Source organism: Nerophis ophidion, linkage group LG14 (assembly GCF_033978795.1).
Source record: "Nerophis ophidion isolate RoL-2023_Sa linkage group LG14, RoL_Noph_v1.0, whole genome shotgun sequence".
NCBI lineage: Eukaryota > Metazoa > Chordata > Actinopteri > Syngnathiformes > Syngnathidae > Nerophis > Nerophis ophidion.
This window is the reverse complement of record NC_084624.1, coordinates 19,760,442-19,781,434: the sequence shown is the minus strand read 5'-3', so window position 1 is coordinate 19,781,434 and position 20,993 is coordinate 19,760,442. Positions and strand designations below refer to the sequence as shown.

At 43.1% G+C, this 20,993-nt stretch overlaps 1 protein-coding gene and 1 long non-coding RNA gene across 2 annotated transcripts; one reads left to right on the top strand and one right to left on the bottom strand.

Moving 5' to 3' along the window:
• Window positions 1-239: 239 nt before the first annotated feature.
• On the top strand, window positions 240-18,850 carry LOC133568258 (protein phosphatase 1L). Its single transcript, XM_061920073.1, has 4 exons — window positions 240-1,073; window positions 13,441-13,615; window positions 15,856-16,017; window positions 16,089-18,850. Exons 1-4 carry the CDS (start codon window positions 675-677, stop codon window positions 16,442-16,444), a joined length of 1,092 nt encoding a protein of 363 aa, XP_061776057.1. The 5' UTR covers window positions 240-674; the 3' UTR covers window positions 16,445-18,850.
• LOC133568261 (uncharacterized) lies at window positions 9,346-13,411 on the bottom strand. Its single transcript, XR_009809557.1, has 2 exons — window positions 11,028-13,411; window positions 9,346-9,778 (listed from the first exon to the last, which is right to left on the bottom strand). It is a non-coding gene; the product is annotated as an uncharacterized LOC133568261 (long non-coding RNA).
• Window positions 18,851-20,993: the final 2,143 nt, after the last annotated feature.

Genomic DNA, 20,993 nt, shown 5'->3' with positions numbered 1-20,993 from the left:
GGTGGGTGTTTTTTAATGCATTCTTTATGTCTTTCTTAATGAATGGTAACGACACACATTTCCAAAAAAAAAGTGCAGTTCTCCTTTAACAATCATCAACATTCAACAGTCCGTACACTTGTATGAACTAATCATCTGGTTTTGTGGCGTACCTTTAAACTGATGTGTGAGAGCAACATTATAGACGTTTAGCAAAAAAAAAAAAAACACATCCACCCTAACCTTTCAAAATAAAAGCAGCTCCTCACACACCTGCACGCGTTTAGAGTACTTCCGTATTATTTTTGCTTTGCGGCTCTGGTTTGACACGATTTACACATAGAGACTGCGTGTTAAAATTCCAAATTGGTGCAAAGTGAGTAGGAGGAGTGAGATCTAAGTCGTGGGCTTTTGTCACCCACTCCTGTGTCGCACTCCGGGGCGGGTCAGCCCACCAACATCCGGCCTCGTCCTGCAATGGACGGAGAAACGTCGTCTCGGGTCCGGAGTCATTTCGCGGCCCTCCTGTGTAATATCATTTAGCGCGTGTCGGCCCGTCGACGTGGACGCAGTGCGCCAATGCGGCCAGAGAAGCTCCAGCAGGCCTCGGCGGTGGTGCGTTCAAAGTTCCGTCAGCGCGTCGTACATCCGTGCATGGAGTGAACCGTGCGAGGAGCGCAACTTGGCGGCGTGTGATGATAGGAGACACGATGACTCTCTTGTCTCTTCTGGGTCGGATCATGCGTTATTTTCTCCTCAGGCCGGAGACCTTGTTCCTGCTGTGCATCAGCCTGGCCCTGTGGAGTTACTTCTTCCACACGGACGAAGTGAAGACCATCGTCAAGTCGAGCCGGGATGCGGTGAAGATGGTGAAGGGCAAAGTGGCGGAGATGATGCAGAACGAGCGCCTGGGAGGCCTCAGCGTGCTGGACGCCGAGTTCTCCAAGACGTGGGAGTTCAAGAACGACAACGTGGCCGTGTACTCCATCCAAGGGAGGCGAGACCACATGGAGGACCGCTACCAGGTGCTCACCGACATCACCAACAAGAGCCACCCCTCCATATTCGCCATATTCGACGGTCACGGCGGAGAGGTAAGACTTATGTTGCACCTTAACGCGTCTAGACTGAGCACGTGATAGTTGGCGTCCATGGATGTTATATTATTTTGTACCTCCTCCTTTGTTGAACACTGCATTGTGTCAGAGTGCACCCCCTCTAGTCTTTCTTCACACCCTCTGTCTTTAAGGGTCAGTACATTTCCACGGCCATCTGTCACTAAGGTGTCCCCCCAGATGTCCAAAATATTCTCCAAAAGGACTGTTAAAATCATGGCGTGACAACTTCAGATTGTTTTCTTTATTTAAAAATAGAAGAAGCACATTTTGAAAATGTACAAATCATAATGTTGTTGTTTTGAACACTTGAATGTTGCAGTTAATCTTTATTTGTCGTTATTTATACTTTCTGAACACATTATGTCAGGGGTGTCCAAACTATGGCTCGCTAGCCAAATGAGCTGCACCGGTGTTTTCTATTCGGCCCGTGAGACGGCACAAGTTCAATAAGCAATATGGTCAGTAGAGGTGTATACAGATAGCCAGTGCTCTAATACCTGCTTTTTCCTCGCCATCTGTTGGCCAACGAAATAAATGCAAGCATTAATTATACTTGCAGAGATAATGAGCACATCATTTATTTATGTGACCCAATCCAAACAACCTTCCTTAGTCATGGTGCAGCAAAAAAAAAAAATCCACCAACCTGCTCATTGAGCTTTGTGAATATTATGAAACATGTCCAGTCAACACACACACACACAAAATCTAAGTTACACCCATTTAAATCCATTACAAGGGATGATGGGTAACATGCAAAACACTCTCTCCACACTTATCCATGTTTGGTGCATTTTAGCTGCTTGATATTTCTGTCCATCCATCCATCCATCCATCTTCTTCCGCTTATCCAAGGTCGGGTCACGGGGGCAGCAGCCTAAGCAGGGACGCGCAGACTTCCCTCTCCCCAGCCACTTTGTCTAGCTCTTCCCAGGGGATCCCGAGGCGTTCCCAGGCCAGCCGGGAGACATAGTCTTCCCAACGTGTCCCGGGTCTTCCCCGTGGCCTCCTACTGGTTGGACGTGCCCTAAACAACTCCGGATGGTATCCTGACCAGATGCCTGAACCACCTAATCTGGCTCCTCTCGATGTGGAGGAACAGCGGCTTTACTTTGAGGTCCACCCGGATGGCAGAGCTTCTCACCCTATCTCTAAGGGGGAGCCCTGCCACACGGCGGAGGAAACTCATTTCGGCCGCTTTTACCCGTGGTCTTATCCTTTCGGTCATGACCCAAAGCGCATGACCATAGGTGAGGATGAAAACGTAGATCGACTGGTAAATTAAGAGATCTTTGCCTTCCGGCTCAGCTCTTTCTTCACCACAACAGATCGGTACAACGTCCGCATTACTGAAGACGCCGCACCGATCCGCCTGTCAATCTCAGGATCCACTCTTCCCCCACTCGTGAACAAGACTCCTAGGTACTTGAACTCCTCCACTTGGGGCAGAATCTCCCCCCAAACCCGGAGATGGCTCTCCACCCTTTTCCGGGCGAGAACCATGGACTCGGCCTTGGAGGTGCTGAATCTAAATCCAGTCGCTTCAAACTCGGCTGCGAACCGATCCAGTGAGAGCTGAAGATCCTGGCCAAATGAAGCCATCACGACCACATCATCTGCAAAAAGCAGAGACCTAATCCCGCGGCCACCAAACCGGAACCCCTCAACGCCTTGACTGCGCCTAGAAATTCTGTCCATAAACAGAATTGGTGACAAAGGACAACGTTGGCGGAGTCCAACCCTCACTGGAAATGTGTCCGACTTACTGCCGGCAATGCGGACCAAGCTCTGACACTAATCGTACAGGGAGCGGAGCGCCACAATAAGACAGTCCGATACCCCATACTCTCTGAGCACTCCCCACAGGACTTCCCGAGGGGCACAGTCGAATGCCTTCTCCAAGTCCACAAAGCACATGTAGACTGGTTGGGCAAACTCCCATGCACCCTCAAGAACCCTGCCCAGACCAGGACGAAAACCACACTGTTCCTCCTGAATCCGAGGTTCGACTATCCGGCGTAGCCTCCGCTCCAGTACACCTGAATAAACATTACCGGAAAGGCTGAGGAGTTTGATCCCACAATAGTTGGAACACACCCTCCAGTCCCCCTTCTTAAAGAGAGGGACCACAACCCCGGTCTGCAAATCCAGAGGTACCGCCCCGGATGTCTATGCGATGCTGCAGAGTCTTGTCAACCAAGACAGCCCCACAGCATCCAGAGCCTTAAGGAACTCCGGGCGGGTCTCGTCCACCTCCGGGGCCTTGCCACCGACGAGCTTTTTAACTACCTCAGCAACCTCAGCCCCAGAAATAGGAGAGCCCACCACAGATTCCCCAGGCACTGCTTCCTCATAGGAAGACGTGTTGGTGGGATTGAGGAGGTCTTCGAAGTATTCCTTCCACCTATCCACAACTGCCGCAGTCGAGGTCAGCAGAACACCATCCGCACCATACACGGTGTTGACAATGTACTGCTTCCCCTTCCTGAGGCGGTGGATGGTGGTCCAGAATCGCTTCGAAGCCATCCGGAAGTCGATTTTCATGGCTTCCCCGAACTCCTCCCATGTCAGAGTTTTTGCCTCCGTGATCGCTGAAGTTGCACACCGCTTGGCCTGTCGGTACCTGTCCACTGCCTCCGGAGTCCTATGAGCCAAAAGAACCCGATAGGACTCCTTCTTCAGCTTGACGGCTTCACTCACCACTGGTGTCTACCAACGGGTACTAGGATTACTGCCCCGACAGGCACCAACTACCTTGCAGCCACAGCTCTAATCATCCGCCTCGACAATAGAGGTGCCAAACATGGTCTACTCGGACTCAATGTCCAGCACCTCCCTCGTGACATGTTCAAAGTTCTTCCGAAAGTGGGAATTGAAACTTTCTCTGACAGAAGACTCTGCCAGACGTTCCCAGCAAACCCTCACAATGCGTTTGGGCCTGCCAGGTCAGTCCGGCATCCTCCCCCACCATCGCAGCCAACTTACCACCAGGTGGTGATTGGTAGAAAGCTCTTCACCCGAGTGTCCAAAACATGAGGCCGCAAATCCGATTACACAACTACAAAGATAATAATGGAACTGCGGCCTAGGGTGTCCTGGTGCCAAGTGCACATATGGACACCCTTATGTTTGAACATGGTGTTTGTTATGGACAAACTGTGACAAGCACAAAGTCCAATAACAAAACACCACTCGGATTCAGATCCGGGCGGCCATTTTTCCCAATCATGCCTCTCCAGGTTTCAATGTCGCTGCCAACATGAGCGTTGAAGTCGCCCAGCAGAACAAGGGAATCACCCAAGGGAGCACTCTCCAGTACTATCTCGAGTGTACACAAAAAGGGTTGGTACTCTGAACTGCTGTTTGGTGCGTAAGCACAAACAACAGTCAGGACCCGTCCCTCCACCCGTAGGCGTAGGGAGGCTACCTTTTCCTACACTGGGTTGAACTCCAACGTGCAGGCACCTCTCACTGCCGGCAACACCCGAGTGGAAGAGAGTCCAGCCCCTCTTGAGAGAAGTGGTTCCAGAGCCCTTCCAGAGTCCGACTACATCCAGCCGGAATTTCTCTACTTCGCGCACTAGCTTAAGCTTCTTCCCCCCCAGTGAGGTGACGTTCCACGTCCCAAGAGCTAGCTTATGTAGCCGAGAACGGACCGCCAAGTGCCCTGCCTTTGGCTTCCGCCCAGCTCACATCGCTCCCGACCTCTATGGCCCATGCTATGAGTGGTGAGCCCATTGGAGGGGACCCACGTTGCCTCTTCGGGCTCTGCCCGTCCGGGCCCCATGGGAACAGGCCCGGCCACCAGGCGCTCATCATCGTGCTCCACCTGCGGGCCTGGCTCCAGAGGGGGGCCCCGGTGACCCACGTCTGGGCGAGGGAAATCTGGGTCCTCGATATGTCTTCTTCATAAAAGGTCTTTGAGCTGCTCTTTGTCTGATCCCTCACATAGTTTGCCTTGGGAGACCCTACCAGGGGGCTTAAAGCCCCCGGACAACATAGCTCCTAGGATCATTGGGACACGCAAACTCCTCTACCACAATAAGGTGGCAGCTCAGAGAGAAGTTGATATTTCTGATTGAATAAAAAAATAATAATTAAATAAATAAAATAAAAATATATTGATATTTAAAAATATTGATATTTCTGATTGAATGAACAACTTAAGGAGGTCGTCAATGAAGTAACTTTCACTTACTCTTTATATCCAATTATAATAAGTATTAATATTATATCCATTATATTATCATAGTAATAGGTACGCATATAAACATATACAGTTGTGTGTGTGTGTGTGTGTGTGTGTGTGTGTGTGTGTGTGTGTGTTAGTTTGCATGCAGGCTTTCGGCCCCCGGACAAATTTTTTAAGGCCAATGCGGCCCCCCCAGTCAAAAAGTTTGGACATCCCTGCATTATGTGATAATGTTCATCAGTCATCCGTGTTAATTATCAATCTATCACGATAAAAAAAAAAAAAAAAATCCAATTACAGGATGTTATTCATGTAATTGTTTCATTTTCCTAGACTGGTGCAATAACATCATGTGGTTAATTTTTTTTTTTTTTACATACAGCATCATCTCCAAAGAATTGCTGTTGCTACAAACCCCGTTTCCGTATGAGTTGGGAAATTGTGTTAGATGTAAATATAAACGGAATACAATGATTTGCAAATCATTTTCAACTCATATTCAGTTGAATATGCTACAAAGATAACATATTTGATGTTAAAACTGATAAACATTTTTTTTTTGCAAATAATCATTAACTTTAGAATTTGACGCCAGCAACACGTGACAAAGAAGTTGAGAAAGGTGGCAATAAATACTGATAAAGTTCAGGAATGCTCATCAAACACTTATTTGGAACATCCCACAGGTGTACAGGTTAATTGGGAACAGGTGGGGGCCATGATTGGGTATAAAAGCAGCTTCCATGAATTGCTAAGTAATTCACAAACAAGGATGGGGCAAGGGTCACCAATTTGTAAGCAAATTGTCGAACAGTTTTAGCACAACATTTCTAAACGAGCTATTGCAAGGAATTTAGGAATCTTAACATCTACGGTCCATAAAATCATTAAAAGGTTCAGAAAATCTGGAGAAATCACTGCACGTAAGCGATGATATTACGGACCCTTGATCCCTCAGTCGGTACTGCATCAAAAACCGACATTAGTGTGTAAAGGATATCACCACATGGGCTCCGGAACACTTCGTAAAACCACTGTCAGTAACTACAGTTGGTCGCTATATCTGTAAGTGCAAGTTAAAACTCTACTATGCAAAGCGAAAGCCATTTATCAATAACACCCAGGAACGCCGCCGGCTTCGCTCATCTAAGATAGACTGATGCAAAGTGGAAAAGTGTTCTGTGGTCTGACGAGACCACATTTCAAATTATATTTGGAAACTGTGGACGTAGTGTCCTCTGTAACAAAGAGGAAAATAATCATCCGGATTATTATAGGCGCAAAGTTCAAAAGCCAGCATCTGTGATGATATGGGGGTGTATTAGTGCCCAAGGCATGGGTAACATACACCTCTGTGAAGGCACCATTAATGCTAAATGGTCCATACAGGTTTTGGAGCAACATATGTTGTCATCCAAGCAACATTATCATGGATGCCCCTGCTTATTTCAGCAAAACAATGCCAAGTCATGTGTTACAACAGCATGGCTTCGTAGTAAAAGAGTGCGGGTACTTTCCTGGCCCGCCTGCAGTCCAGACATGTCTCCCATCAAAAATGTGTGGCGCATTATGAAGCTTAAAATTCGACAAAAAGACCCCGGACTGTTGAACAACTTGAGCTGTACATCAAGCAAGAATGGTAAATAATTCAACTTTCAAAGCTTCAACAATTAGTGTCCTCAGTTCCTAAACGTTTATTGAGTGTTGTTAAAAGAAAATGTGATGTAACACAGTGGTGAACATGCCCTTTCCCAACTACTTTGGCATGTGTTGCAGCCATGGAAGTTTAAGTTAATTATTATTTGCAAAAAAAAAAATAAAGTTTATCAGTTTGAACATCAAATATCTTGTCTTTGTAGTGCATTCAATTGAATATGGGTTGAAAAGGATTTGCAAATCATTGTATTCCATTTATATTTACATCTAACACAATTTCCCAACTCATATGGAAATGGGGTTTGTACATCTCGTGGACTCATTTAGAACAGCAGGTTGTTTAATTTAAAAATGTTGGCTCATTTTTATACTTAGCAAACTCATCCCACGGGCTGGATAAAATTAGTTTGCGGCCCTTGGGCCGTACATTCGACACCACTTCTTTAACTGCACTGGCAAGGTTTTAAAGTAAGACTTTTTCGTATACACTTTTTTTCCCTATTACTGCAGACTTAATGAAAGCCAACAAATATAAAACATCAATTACTGTACAGTATCTGCTGTCATTAGCATGTTGCCTTATAGAATCTTGTTATATTCCTGTTTTAGATTAAAACAGAGTCATAATCCTCACAAAGAAAAGGAGGGGAATCGAGCCTTTTTTTGTGTCGTTCTCCATTCTCGCCATTTACGGGCCTAATTTGGCTGTCAAAGTGTACCCAATTGTTTGAATTATTTTTCTTCCATCCAGGCGAGAGGCATGATTGATCATCTACAAACCCCGTTTCCATATGAGTTGGGAAATTGTGTTAGATGTAAATATAAACGGAATACAATGATTTGCAAATCATTTATTTTCAACACATATTCAGTTGAATATGCTACAAAGACAACATATTTTAAGTTCAAACTGATAAATATATATATATTTTTTTGCAAATAATCATTAACTTTAGAATTTGATGCCAGCCACACATGACAAAGAAGTTGGGAAAGGTGGCAATAAATACTGATAAAGTGGAGGAATGCTCATCATACATTTATTTGGAACATACCACAGTTGTGGAGGCTAATTGAAAACAGGTGGGTGCCATGATTGGGTATAAAAACAGCTTCCCAAAAAATGCTAACTTTCAAAAGAAAGGATGGGGCGAGGTACACCCCTTTGTCCACAACTGCGTGATCAAATAGTCAAACAGTTTAAGAACAACTTTTCTCAAAGTGCAATTGCAAGAAATTTAGGGATTTCAACATCTACGGTCCATAATATCATTAAAAGGTTCAGAGAATCTGGAGAAATCACTCCACGTAAGCGGCATGGCCGGAAACCAACATTGAATGACCGTGACCTTCAAAAACAGACATCAATCTGTAAAGGATATCACCACATGGGCTCAGGAACACTTCAGAAAACCACTGTCACTAAATACAGTTAGTCGCTGCATCTGTAAGTGCAAGTCAAAGCTCTACTATGCAAAGATAAAGCCATTTATCAACAACATTCAAAAACGCTGCTGGCTTCTCTGGGCACGAGATCATCTAAGATGGACTGATGCAAAGTGGAAAAGTGTTCTGTGGTCTGACGAGTTCACATTTCAAATTGTTTTTGGAAATATTCGACATCGTGTCAGCGAACCATCCAGACTGTTATCGACGCAAAGTTCAAAAGCCAGCATCTGTGATGGTATGGGGGTGCATTAGTGCCCAAAGCATGGGTAACTTACACATCTGTGAAGGCACCAATAATGCTGAAAGGTACATACAGGTTTTGGAACAACATTTGCTACCATCTAAGTGCCGTCTTTTTCATGGACGCCCCTGCTTATTTCAGCAAGACAATGCCAAGCCATATTCTGCACGTGTTATAACAGCGTGGCTTCGTAAAAAAAGAGTGCAGGTACTTTCCTGGCCCACCTGCAGTCCAGACCTGTCTCCCATCGAATATGTGTGGCGCATTATGAAACGTAAAATTTGACAGCAGAGACCCTCGACTGTTGAACGAATGAAGCTCAACATAAAACATGAATGGGAAAGAATTCCACTTTCAAAGCTTCAACAATTAGTTTCCTCAGTTCCCAAATGTTTATTGAGTGTTGTTAAAAGAAAAGGTGATGTAACACAGTTGCGAACATGCCCTTTCCTAACTATTTTGGCACGTGTTGCAGACCAATTCTAAGTTAATTATTATATAAACTTTCACAAGCAAAAGAAATGAAGAAGCAGCAGACGACTCGCTGATGAGTCCTTGCTATAAATAGTTCATCTGCGTTAGCACTTATAATAACAATATCACTGATACTTAATATTCAAGTCATGAAACGTAAATGGAGTATTGTTGGCGCTTTTTGGATTATTTTTTTAAATTGGTTTTATGGGCGGAAAAAATGACTTTTCATTGGCTCTGCTGTAAGCATACTTTTATTTACAAGTTAGAATGCATTAAAAACAAATACATCCGCCGTCATCATAATGAATGTGAACGATACAAATTTCCAAAAAAAGTGCAGTTCCTCTTTACATTTATAATCATTGAGGGGAGCCCTAAGGATTACAGTGAATATTCTATTTGTTTTGACAATGAAAAATATCAAATGACCCCCGCATGTTTTCATTTTTCAGTGTGCGGCTTTCAGTGGAAAACATTTTGGACACCCCTGGTATAGACTTTTCAAAACAATAAATGGCAATAATGCCTTGATCACTTGGGTCTCATTCTCACATGTGCTTGGAAGGCGAGTCGATTCACCTTAAAATATAAAACATGAAAATGATTGTCATTGATGAAGCTTTAACCGTCGTTCCATTCCTGGTTCTACGGTTATTGTTACAGGGTCTGAAAAAACAATAACAAACAACTTTAGAAGCCAAGGAAAACTATTGTAAAGCCTTGAGGTGCTCACTGAGCTGAAGTTTCACAAGGCTTGGTTAGAGTTTTTTTTTTTTAATGAACACTTTAAAGGCACTTTCTTCTTGCCTGGGGTGGGGGTGTAAAAAGTTTCTGCACAAAAACGGGATTCAGTCTCATTAAAAACCAGACTGAGCTGAACCTTTTGATTTCCATGTATGGAACCTTGAAGTGTTTTCTGTTCTATGGTAGAGCAAATACCAATGGCTGCATGCACCAAGAAACAATTTTAAGCTTAAGGAATTAATTTCCCCAGGAATGTTTGTGGATGAAAGCGAAATTAAATCTTTCATGTGGTATGTGCTGTTGTAGGTCCGTTATGGAACGTCACACACTGTGCCCTCCACATCAGTCTTTCATTTCCCGTCAGCTTTATTAAAAATCTCGTTTTTAATGATCAGGGTTGGAGACACACGAGGGTTGACTCAAGTGTCTATTCCTGTCCCAAACTAATATTTCACCCAACCAACATTTGTTTTTCTCACGCTGTGCGCTTTCCTTCCTGTGTTGAACTCCGTGCCAATTTCTGTGTATGCCTTCACTTTTTGTGTCGCTGAAAAAGTGTTTTTCCTACTGGATTTATGATGTGTATCCAAGCAGACGGCAGCTGCTGCCATACATAAACAAGAACTTTGATTAATTACCAACTTTCCTCCTTGCAGTCTGCACCAAAACAAGCTGTAAACGACTATGATTCATCAAAAGTTGAAAAAAAAGAAGACTTCCTCTTGTGATTAATATTTTTCTTTAAATTTGCATAAAATACAAATAACAAATTAGCTTTGCTTTTTCCTACTCCTTTTGGACATGTTGAATTGTTTAACTTGGTGTATGTGGTAATATGATCAAAATTAATGGTATTGACTTCAATATATGATGCTGAGTTTCCTAAATGTTTTTTCTTAAAATAGTGAAATGAGTGGTAGGTATAAAAAAAAAAGAGATTACTTTGCTGCTCCACATTTGTTTGCTAAGTCTGCCTCATAAATCCCCATAATCTTCAACTTATTAGGAATATAATTAGGATCTCCTCCTCGATTTGTTAATTCGGCTAACTTTCCAATATGTGTGTGAGTGACAAGTAGAAAAGCTACGAAGAGAAGTAATTTTGTGCCACCTGATTGGCTTAATGGTATACATCTGTTGGACCCCAAAAGAGTATTTTTCAGAGACTTACCTTATTATACTTCAGTGTCTTCACCTGTCAACAAACTAAACACAAAAGTGTATCATTAGTACTATAAATCAGTGGTCCCCAACCTTTTTTGCACCACGGACAGGTTTAATGTCGGCATTATTTTCAGGGACTTTCCACTTGTGCCAGATAAATACAGCAAAAATAAGTGCATTAAAAATACAACTCACTATAACGCTGACTTAGTGGGAGCCCTGGGCTTGTTTCTTTTCAGTGACATGCAGATGAAAATCAACCTCGGGCTACAATCTGTCACATTTACATATTATATGTTCATTAAAGGGGCCCTGCGATGATGTGGCGAATTGTCCAGGGTGTACCCCGCCTTCCGCCCGATTGTAGCTGAGATAGGCGCCAGCGCCCCCCGCGACCCCAAAAAAAGGGAATAAGCGGTAGAAAATGGATGGATGGATGGATGGATGTTCATTAAAGGGACAACCGGTAGAAAATTGATGGATAGAATGTGCATTGTATCATGTCACAAAGTTAGAACAAATATAACAAATTACAACTTCCTTCTAGGAGTTTTATTGTACACCCACGTTTTAAAATATTTTTAAGTGGGCGGCATAGCTCGGTTGGTAGAGTGGCCGTGCCAGCAACTTGAGGGTTGCTGGTTCGATTCCCGCTTCTGCCATCCTAGTCACTGCCGTTGTGTCCTTGGGCAAGGCACTTTACCCACCTGCTCCCAGTGCCACCCGCACTGGTTTAAATGTAACTTAGATATTGGGTTTCACTATGTAAAGCGCTTTGAGTCACTAGAGAAAAGCGCTATATAAACACAATTCACTTCAATTCACTTAACCTGTTGTGGTATGACTGCTGTTGTTCTGTTGTATTGCCCTGTTGTAATTATTATTCCAACTGTGTTTGTGCCGACCTCTATGTCAGGTTGCGCTTGAAAAAGAGATTTTAATCTCAGTGAGTCTTTACCTGGTTAATTAAAGGAAATTGATTGATTGATTGATTGAGCTATAAACAAGCTTATTGGTGTGTCTAGTGGGACAGGCAAAGGTTAAAGGGGAACATTATCACCAGACCTATGCAAGCGTCAATATATACCTTGATGTTGCAGAAAAAATACCATATATATATTTTTAACCGATTTCCGAACTCTAAATGGGTGAATTTTGGCGAATTAAACGCCTTTCTGTTTATCGGTTTTGTAGCGATGACGTCAGAACGTGACGTCACCGAGGTAATACACCCGCCATTTTCATTTTCACATTACAAACACCGGGTCTCAGCTCTGTTATTTTGCGTTTTTTCGACTATTTTTTGGAACCTTGGAGACATCATGCCTCGTCGGTGTGTTGTCGGAAGGTGTAACAACAGTAACAGGGAGGGATTCAAGTTGCACCACTGGCAAGAAATCTGCCGCCAGACCCCCATTGAATGTACCAAAGTGTCTTCACATTTTACCGGCAATGACAGACATGGCACAGAGATGTGTGGATAACCTGCAGATGTATTTGGAACGATAAAGTCAACTAAATCACAAAACTGAGTTTTGTTGATGTTGTTGACTTATGTGCTAATCAGACATATTTGGTCATGGCATGACTGCCAGCTAATCGATGCTAACATGCTACGCTAATCGATGCTAACATGCTATTTACGCTAGCTGTATGTACATTTGAAACTAGATACCCACATTTAATGCGAAACAAACACTTACCAATCGACGGATATAAGTTGCTCCAGTGTCACAAGATGCGAATGTCCTGATCGTTTGGTCCGCACATTTTACCGGCGATGCTAATAAGGCGGCCATGCTATGGGCCACTTCATTAGGTACACACATGCTATGGCCGAATAGCGTCAATAGCTATTCGCTCAATAGCTTCAGTTTCTTCTTCAATTTCGTTTTCGCTATCTGCCTCCATACTCCAACCATCTGTTTCAATACATGCGTAATCTGTTGAATCGCTTAAACCGCTGAAATCCGGGTCTGAATCCGAGCTAATGTCGCTATATCTTGCTGTGCTATTCGCCATCGTTTGTATTGGCAGCACTGTATGACGTCACAGGGAAATGAACAGTCGCATCGCAAATAGCGAAAATCAAGCACATTAAAGCTTTTTCTAGGGATATTCTGGGAGATGTAACATTTTGAAAAAAACTTCGAAAAATAAAACAATGCACTGGGAAATGATTTTTATTGTTTTTAACCCTTTTGAAATTGTGGTAATGTTCCCCTTTAAGTTGGAGAAAATGCAGTCGTTTATAAATTATTTAATGTTTCCCTGCGGCCCGGTAGCAAATGCGTCACGGACCGGTACTGGTCCCTGGACCGGTGGTTGGGGACCACTGCTATAAATGACCTAACCCTATAAACGACATTTAGAAAGACAGAAGTAACTCAATCCTTACCGGGTCTCTTGGACCCCTCCAGGCTGCAGCAGACTACGTGAAGGCCCACCTCCCCGAGGCCCTAAGGCAGCACCTGCAGTCGTTTGAGCGAGAGAAGAAGGAGAACGCGCTCTCCTACGCCAGCATCTTAGAGCAGCAGATCCTCAACGTGGACCGAGAGATGCTGGACAAGCTGTCAGCCAATCATGACGAAGCAGGTGAGTAGAGGGAGCCTGAGAAGGGACAGGTTCATGGATTAAAGTCAAGACAGCACAACTTCGGTTGCTATTCTGTAAGGACGGGGGGGGGGGGGGGGGCATGGTCTCAAGGACAGAGAGGGCACATGGTCTTAAGGACGCAGGGGGGACTTGGTCTCTGGTCTGTCAGGGCTTCAAAAGTCATCAGGAGGGATGTGTTGCCAACTTGGCGGAATAGTCGGTATATTTAGTGACTATTTCAAAAAGTGACTCGTGACAAATCTAGCAATGTTAGTGGTCTCACAGGACACATCACACGTTCTGCTGTGGGCCTCTGAAAGCACTCACAGGCAGCTCTGTCTTCATTGTGATAAGAAAATAATGAAAAAAAACAAAAGCTTGTTTAAAACATGTTTTGCCTTTTGCCCAGTTTTGGGTGTTTTTCATGAATCAAAATGACATGCACATGCAGCGAGGCCAATTATGCAAATTAGACGGTAGCGATGTTATTCGATATACAGTCCCTCGTTTATCGCTGTTAATTGGTTCCGTAGTAGGAATCATTAATGATAGGGTTGTAAATGCAGGGTTTCCTCGGGCCGCCACTGCATTTTTTTATTACCGTCACACTTTGAAAAAAATTTGTTTTTTTAATTGAAAACAAATTAAAGTAATATAATATATTGTAGCTCCCAGAAGAAATTACACAACATCAGACACTATTTTTTACTTTTATTGCCAATCTTATGATAATAATTCCAACAGGTTTTACCTCCCGTGTAAACACTTTTGTCTCCGTGAGTCCGCGCTTCCCCAGACACACAAGAACACTTCCTTATTCTCCGCCAATCACCTTTCAGGCACGGACGGTGTGTTTGCAAACATGGGAAAAACTAACAATAAATCCAAACCACACAAATAAGGTCGTTACAGTATTAATGGATTTATTCATAGCCAATTATTTGATCATTATTGACAAGTGATGTAACAAAAACTTGACCACAAGAAAAAGACATGGATTACGGAAAACAGTGCTGCCAAACCCGGATGTAAAAAAAAGGCATGCTATTGTTTGGAGCATTGTCAGCGTGTCTGTGATGTGGGTGTAACCAGATATAAGCATGGACAGCCATCTACAAAATGCGCAAATAGTAAGAAGACAGTGGCGGCTTTTAAAAAGAGAAAGTCCAACTGGAGCAGACGTGATGTCAGGCTCGCTGCAGCTATTAGGGAAAGTGAGCTGAGCTTAGACCGTGGTGAGTTTTACCCTCCTGATGATGTGTTGTTGCAGTAGTAGATTCTTGAAACACGAATGTATTCTATAAGAACACCAGAAGAATTGTTTGTAGTCATTTAAAAAAAAAAAAACCTATAACCACCCCTCACCACCACAGGTATCTTGGCAGTTTAGTTTAAACCATAAACGGTATTGTACTATGGTATTGCGGTTTCGAAAATCTCCCAATAACCGCATGACGTGTGGCGGTACACCTACCTGTGTAGTTGGGGAAAAAACAGAAACCGCAGATGTGGGGACCCCTCCAGGTGACTGGCGCTATGGATAAGTGGATCTAGTTAATAATGTGAGAGTCTAGACAATAGTGAGGCCAGAAGGGGATCATCTTGCATTGCATGAAGATAAGTCAGCACTGCAGAGATGTTACCATCTGATGCATAAGTAGTGGTCCATCCTGGGTGCTGACTTGGAAGAGCTAGCGTGTCCTCACTGGAAACTGATCCATGGCAAACCTAAAAACCCCTCCACACAGGAGAGGGGGGCAGAGCTGAAAAAGAGAGAGGGCAGATCAACTGGTCTAAAATAGGTCTATTTAAAGGCTAGGCGTATAAATGAGTTTTAGGACGGGACTTAAATGTTTCTAATTTAGTTTAGCCATTTTTGTGCCTGAAAATGTTAATTAAGGCTAATATATTGTAGAATGTTTAGAATTGTACTTTTTTTTAATTAAAAAACGACAGCACGCTAAAAGAAGCATTTTTATTATTTTATTTTGTGCATTATATTATGCACAAAATGCAGCCACTGTGCTGACTGTTGTTTTGACTGAAAATACTCACTCCCAGACTCAACTCTTAAAAGATTGACAAAAAACATTTGTTGCCAACTGAAATCAAAAGGTTCCAAGAATCTTTCTTGCAATGTTGCCTCTGGAGGCAGAAATTGGTATTGCAAGAGCGGCCAAACATCCAACATGGAACGTACACTTGATTAAAAATTCATGTCATGGCTTGACTTTTGACAGGCACCACATGTCTGGTGGCCCTGCTGTCCGACAGAGAGCTGACAGTGGCCAACGTTGGCGACTCACGCGGCGTGCTGTGCGACAAAGACGGAAACGCCATTGCGCTATCGCACGACCACAAACCATACCAGCTCAAAGAGCGCAAGAGGATCAAGAGAGCAGGTAGATAAAAACTATTGTAATGGTCATTGTGATGACTGGACTCTGACCTGTTCTTCATCTCGTCCATGCAGGAGGCTTCATCAGTTTTAACGGATCCTGGAGAGTGCAGGGAATCCTGGCAATGTCCCGCTCTCTAGGGGACTATCCCCTTAAGCACCTCAACGTGGTCATCCCCGATCCAGACATGATGACCTTCGACCTGGACAAACTTCAGCCGGAGTTTATGATCTTGGCGTCGGACGGCCTGTGGGACGCCTTCAGTAACGAAGAGGCGGTGCGGTTTGTCCGCGAGCGCCTGGACGAGCCTCATTTCGGTGCCAAGAGCATCGTCCTGCAGTCCTTCTACCGCGGTTGCCCCGACAACATCACGGTCATGGTAGTCAAGTTCAAAAGCGGGGCGGGAGGGAGTAGCAAGGCCGGGGACTAGGGTCAAGTCCACTGGGACAGGATAAAACTAACAGTAAAACTTGACAAACAAACCTAATTACGTTTGTCTCTTATATTCAAGACATCGCCTAAAACAAAGTACCCAACCAGTGGGGACGGCGTGGCGCGGTTGGCAGAGTGGCTGTGCCAGCAACCTGAGGGTTCCTGGTTTGCTCCCCACCTAACAACTTCATCATGTTTGTTGTGTCCTTAAGCAAAACACATCACCCTAGCTCCTGATGGGTTTGCAGTTAGGGCCTTGCATGGCAGCTCCCTCCATCAGTGTGTGAATGAATGTGGAAATAGTGTCAAAGCGCTTTGAGTACCTTGAAGGTAGAAAAGCGCTATACTAGTATAACTCATTATGTTAGACGGTCATTTATGAACGTTGCAGCTACAATTGTCACATTTTCTTTTTGCTGTTATGCAGGAAGCAAAAGGAAACGTCTTAAAAAAAACAACAACTGCTGGCTGCGTTTAAACGTTCCAATTCCCCAAATTTGCTCAAATGGTGACCTTCCCTCTAGTTGGTCAAGTGCCACGGCACAATCTTACCATAATGAACAAGAATGCGCCACACCTCAAAAAAATTCCTCCTTCTTTTCCCTATTAGGATAGGATCGCTGTAGACAACTTTGACAGAAGCTAACACCACCTGTAGAGAGGACATGGTCTCTGTAAAGCTAAAGTTACATGGGCGATTAAAGACAAAGTGCTGATGTATGCATTTTGTGACAGAAATTACATTAAAAAAAGCGTCTCCAGTGAATGACAATAAAATGTTTTGTAATACACCACATAAGGTTCATAATCTACCTGTAAGTCAGCCATTTGTGCTATTGCTGTCATGCATGTGCCCTGCAGAGGAAGCTGGCTCTCAGGATATTTCCCATTAAAAAAGACAGCAGTTCAAATAAACCCTGTCTCCTGATAGATGTTTCATATTCCAATAAACGCCCCTTTGGCCACTACATGAGAAATATGATAGGATGATCAGGACCTTATACAACAATTATACAAATGCATAGTTCAGGGGTGTATTACATACATGTACATATACATGTGTAATATATATATATATATATATATATATATATATATATATATATATACATACACACACACAGATTTAAACACAATTTTGATAATTGTTTTGTGCACACCTTTCTTTGCGTTTGGCTTGAGAGCAGCAGTTTCTTTAGCAAAAGGCATCTTTGAAGACTTTCTACAGACAGTCGTGGCGATGCTGGAGTTTCAGGTAGCTGCTAAAGTTTGAAGTTTTGACGTGTGATGTTTCTTCCCTTCCTCGTGGAATGGTGTGAATAGGAAAAATGACTTCCTCTGAAACACTATCAAGGCCATGTTTGTTTACAGTGACCTCGGTGAAAGTGTACAACATCAGAAAATGAAAACACACTGACATTACAGTAAGGCTAATGCGTCATTGGAGCATTTTCACCCCTAAATCAGTTATTGGAGCTTATTTTTTTTATGTTTTCACATTAATCAGTATGGTGTCAAAATTCTCTTTACAGCTCAATCATTAGCCGTCTGATATTCATCATGCATCCTTAATAACACAAAGCTAGCATGCAGGTAATTGTTATTCTCTCTCTCTCTCTCTCTCTCTCTCTCTCTCTCTCTCTCTCTCTCTCTCTCTCTCTCTCTCTCTCTCTCTCTCTCTCTCTCTCTCTCTCTCTCTCTCTCTCTCTCTCTCCTCTCTCTCTCTCTCTCTCTCTCTCTCTCTCTCTCTCTCTCTCTCTCTCTCTCTCTCTCTATATATATATATATATATATATATATATATATATATATATATATATATATATATATATACATATATACAGGCTCTGAAAATGAAATATGGCAGTGTCCCCAACATTCTTTTATTGTCCACTGTGGGAAAGGTTTAGACACCCCTGACATAGTTTATATACCAACATTACAACCCGTGACTTCTCAGTGAAACAAGACCTTAATATTTCACATTTATGCCCTGAAGTACATTGTGTGGCTGCCATGATGACAGACCCCAGTGGGAGAGTACACAAGTAACATGAGACGCTCCTGAAGTTAATAAAAGACTGTGACTATGCTGAAAGTAAACCATGACTCATTACTGTTTGAATTGAAGTGTTCTCACTGGGATTTAGTAGGACATAGTTTGAAAACTTAAGGCCATACAATAACTTTATTTTTCATTCATATCCTACTAACTTCCATTGAAACTGGCTCTTTTGTGAAAGAAGCCAAAGCATTGTTTGTTTTTGTTCCAAACTTTACCTTATATGCCTTATTTATTACATTGTTTTTATTTGGTGGTCGAGCAGATTGCCAAGTCTGTGTACTGTACAGTCATATTTCTTGTTCTTTTGTTTTTACAATAAAATACATACTTATCACTTCATTTTGAGAGAACCCATCATTCGGTTTAAAAAAAAAACAACAGGACTATCATGAAAGCTTTATTTATAGGTAGGGGGCATTTACCTAAAACTTTTACCTTTAATGAAGATTTCTGGATGCATCATAAAGTGAAAAGAAAAACAAAGACTTCTTTAACTGTGTGGTGATAAACACACAGTTACAGCAACAGAACCAATGTTGGAATGGAACAGACTGCTCACCCAGCATTGACCATTCATAATGAGAATTCAAAGGTACAGGCATGTGATTTTTCCTTCTATAGTCGGAAACACGTCTTTATCTCTGCAAAAATCTAAAAAAAAATATTTGCCGTTTTTCCTTTGTTTTTTCCGACCTACAATGTATGTTCAAATCTTGATCCGTCTCGTCTCTTTGCCATACCTGCCAACAACTAAGTTTTTTACATAATAAGTAAGGTTTTTGATCATCCTGTGGTAAAAACTATGGTTTTCTATTAAAAATTACAAAGTTAAAAATGGAAGCTAGGTTGTGAAACAACTCCACGGGCAGGGGACACACTGTTCGGGAAACATCTATGGTGATTGGTTGGTTTAGGTATACTGTAAGAAAACCCATGATTGGTTGGTTGGTTACTATGATGAGTCACCCTTATTTGGCCCCCCTACCAGGGCACCACCCTGGACCGGTTTGGGGACCTGTTGCCCCCAGATCCCTGGCTTATATTCAGTCTTTTTCATTAAGTTCAAATCACATGCCCGAAATTCAGCTGCCGCCATCTTGTGGAGTTGATAAGAACTATGTCATGGGGTTGCACGCACGCAGACACACACACGTCGACAATTCGTACTGACTTGGCCTCAGATTTGTTTTTATTTTGTAGACTATACCCACCCCCGAGCTTAAGCGTGTACAGTAATAAGCATTCTTCGTCCAACCTTGCTTCTCCATATACAGGCTCAGATTGATGTACAGTAGAAGTAGAGAACAGCTTCTGGAGTATTGAATGGAGTTTATAGAACAGCTTTAACAGTGCTGACTGTTTGCCTAACCATAGACAACGTCAGCAAGGTAACCTAACACCTAGTACAAGTGACTGCTTGTACCAGGTGGACGGACTCAGAATAGTCCGGACGAGACCAAAACCAGAGACCGCTTTCAACATTCAAGTGTCTGGTGACCATAAAAGCAACAGCGTCACGCTAATGCTTGCCGGGAACACTTCAGTGCAATCTTTTCTGGAAGTGATCCTTCATAAGTGAGTCAAAGACACCACCTTTAAAAGAAGGCAGCCAAATCTAACAGGGCTGAAACAGCTTTTTTGAGTCTTTGGACAAGTTGGGATTCATCAATTATGGGTCAGCAAGGTTCTAAATCCCCGGCAGACGCTCGAGTGATTTTCCAGCATTTTGGCACGGTGGATTTGTCGTCCTCTTTTTCTCAGGGCCATGTCGTCTGCATCCAGAGGGCCGTCGCCCGAAAGCCGGCACAGAGACCGGGGGGCTGCCGCCGGGACACCACAGAGGGGCTGGTGTATGTCATGGACAACCCCACAGGTGGCGTGTGGGTGAAGCCCAAAGAGATACGGACCAGAACTTGATGCACGAATGGCAGCAGAAATTGAATCAAGCGAAGATAAACACAATTTGTGTTTCCTTCGGATTTGGCATCAATAAGTGCGTCAAGCTGCGTCCTTTTACAGATCCAAGATTGGCTGGATGACATTTATTGATTTTGTTATGTGAAACATTGACATGGTCATTGTTCACCAAGGAGAACATGAAGCCTGAGTGGGAAGCGGAGAGGAGCTCAGTTTTGGAAAACATCCGCTTGTTTAAGCCACTATGGAGCTTATTGTTGAATGGTTGTTTACACTGAAGCCAGCTATACTGTGTTCAGGTAAACACCTTCATGTTTATTTCTTTATCTTTGTTGGCACATTTACTTTGAAGTTCATCTGGATGTGGACTGTACGGATGGTGTCAGTAACAAGTTGTTCAGAAAGTCTTCAGAGGGTCAAAGTTGCTTAATTGCAGAATGTTTAAGAAACTGGAATATACTTGGTTTGAAAATGGTCAAAGTTATTGAACATTTCCAATAGGATTATTTTCCCCCTCAAGTTGAATAAAACTGTGAAGTGTTCTTTTTTTAAGGATGTGGACACT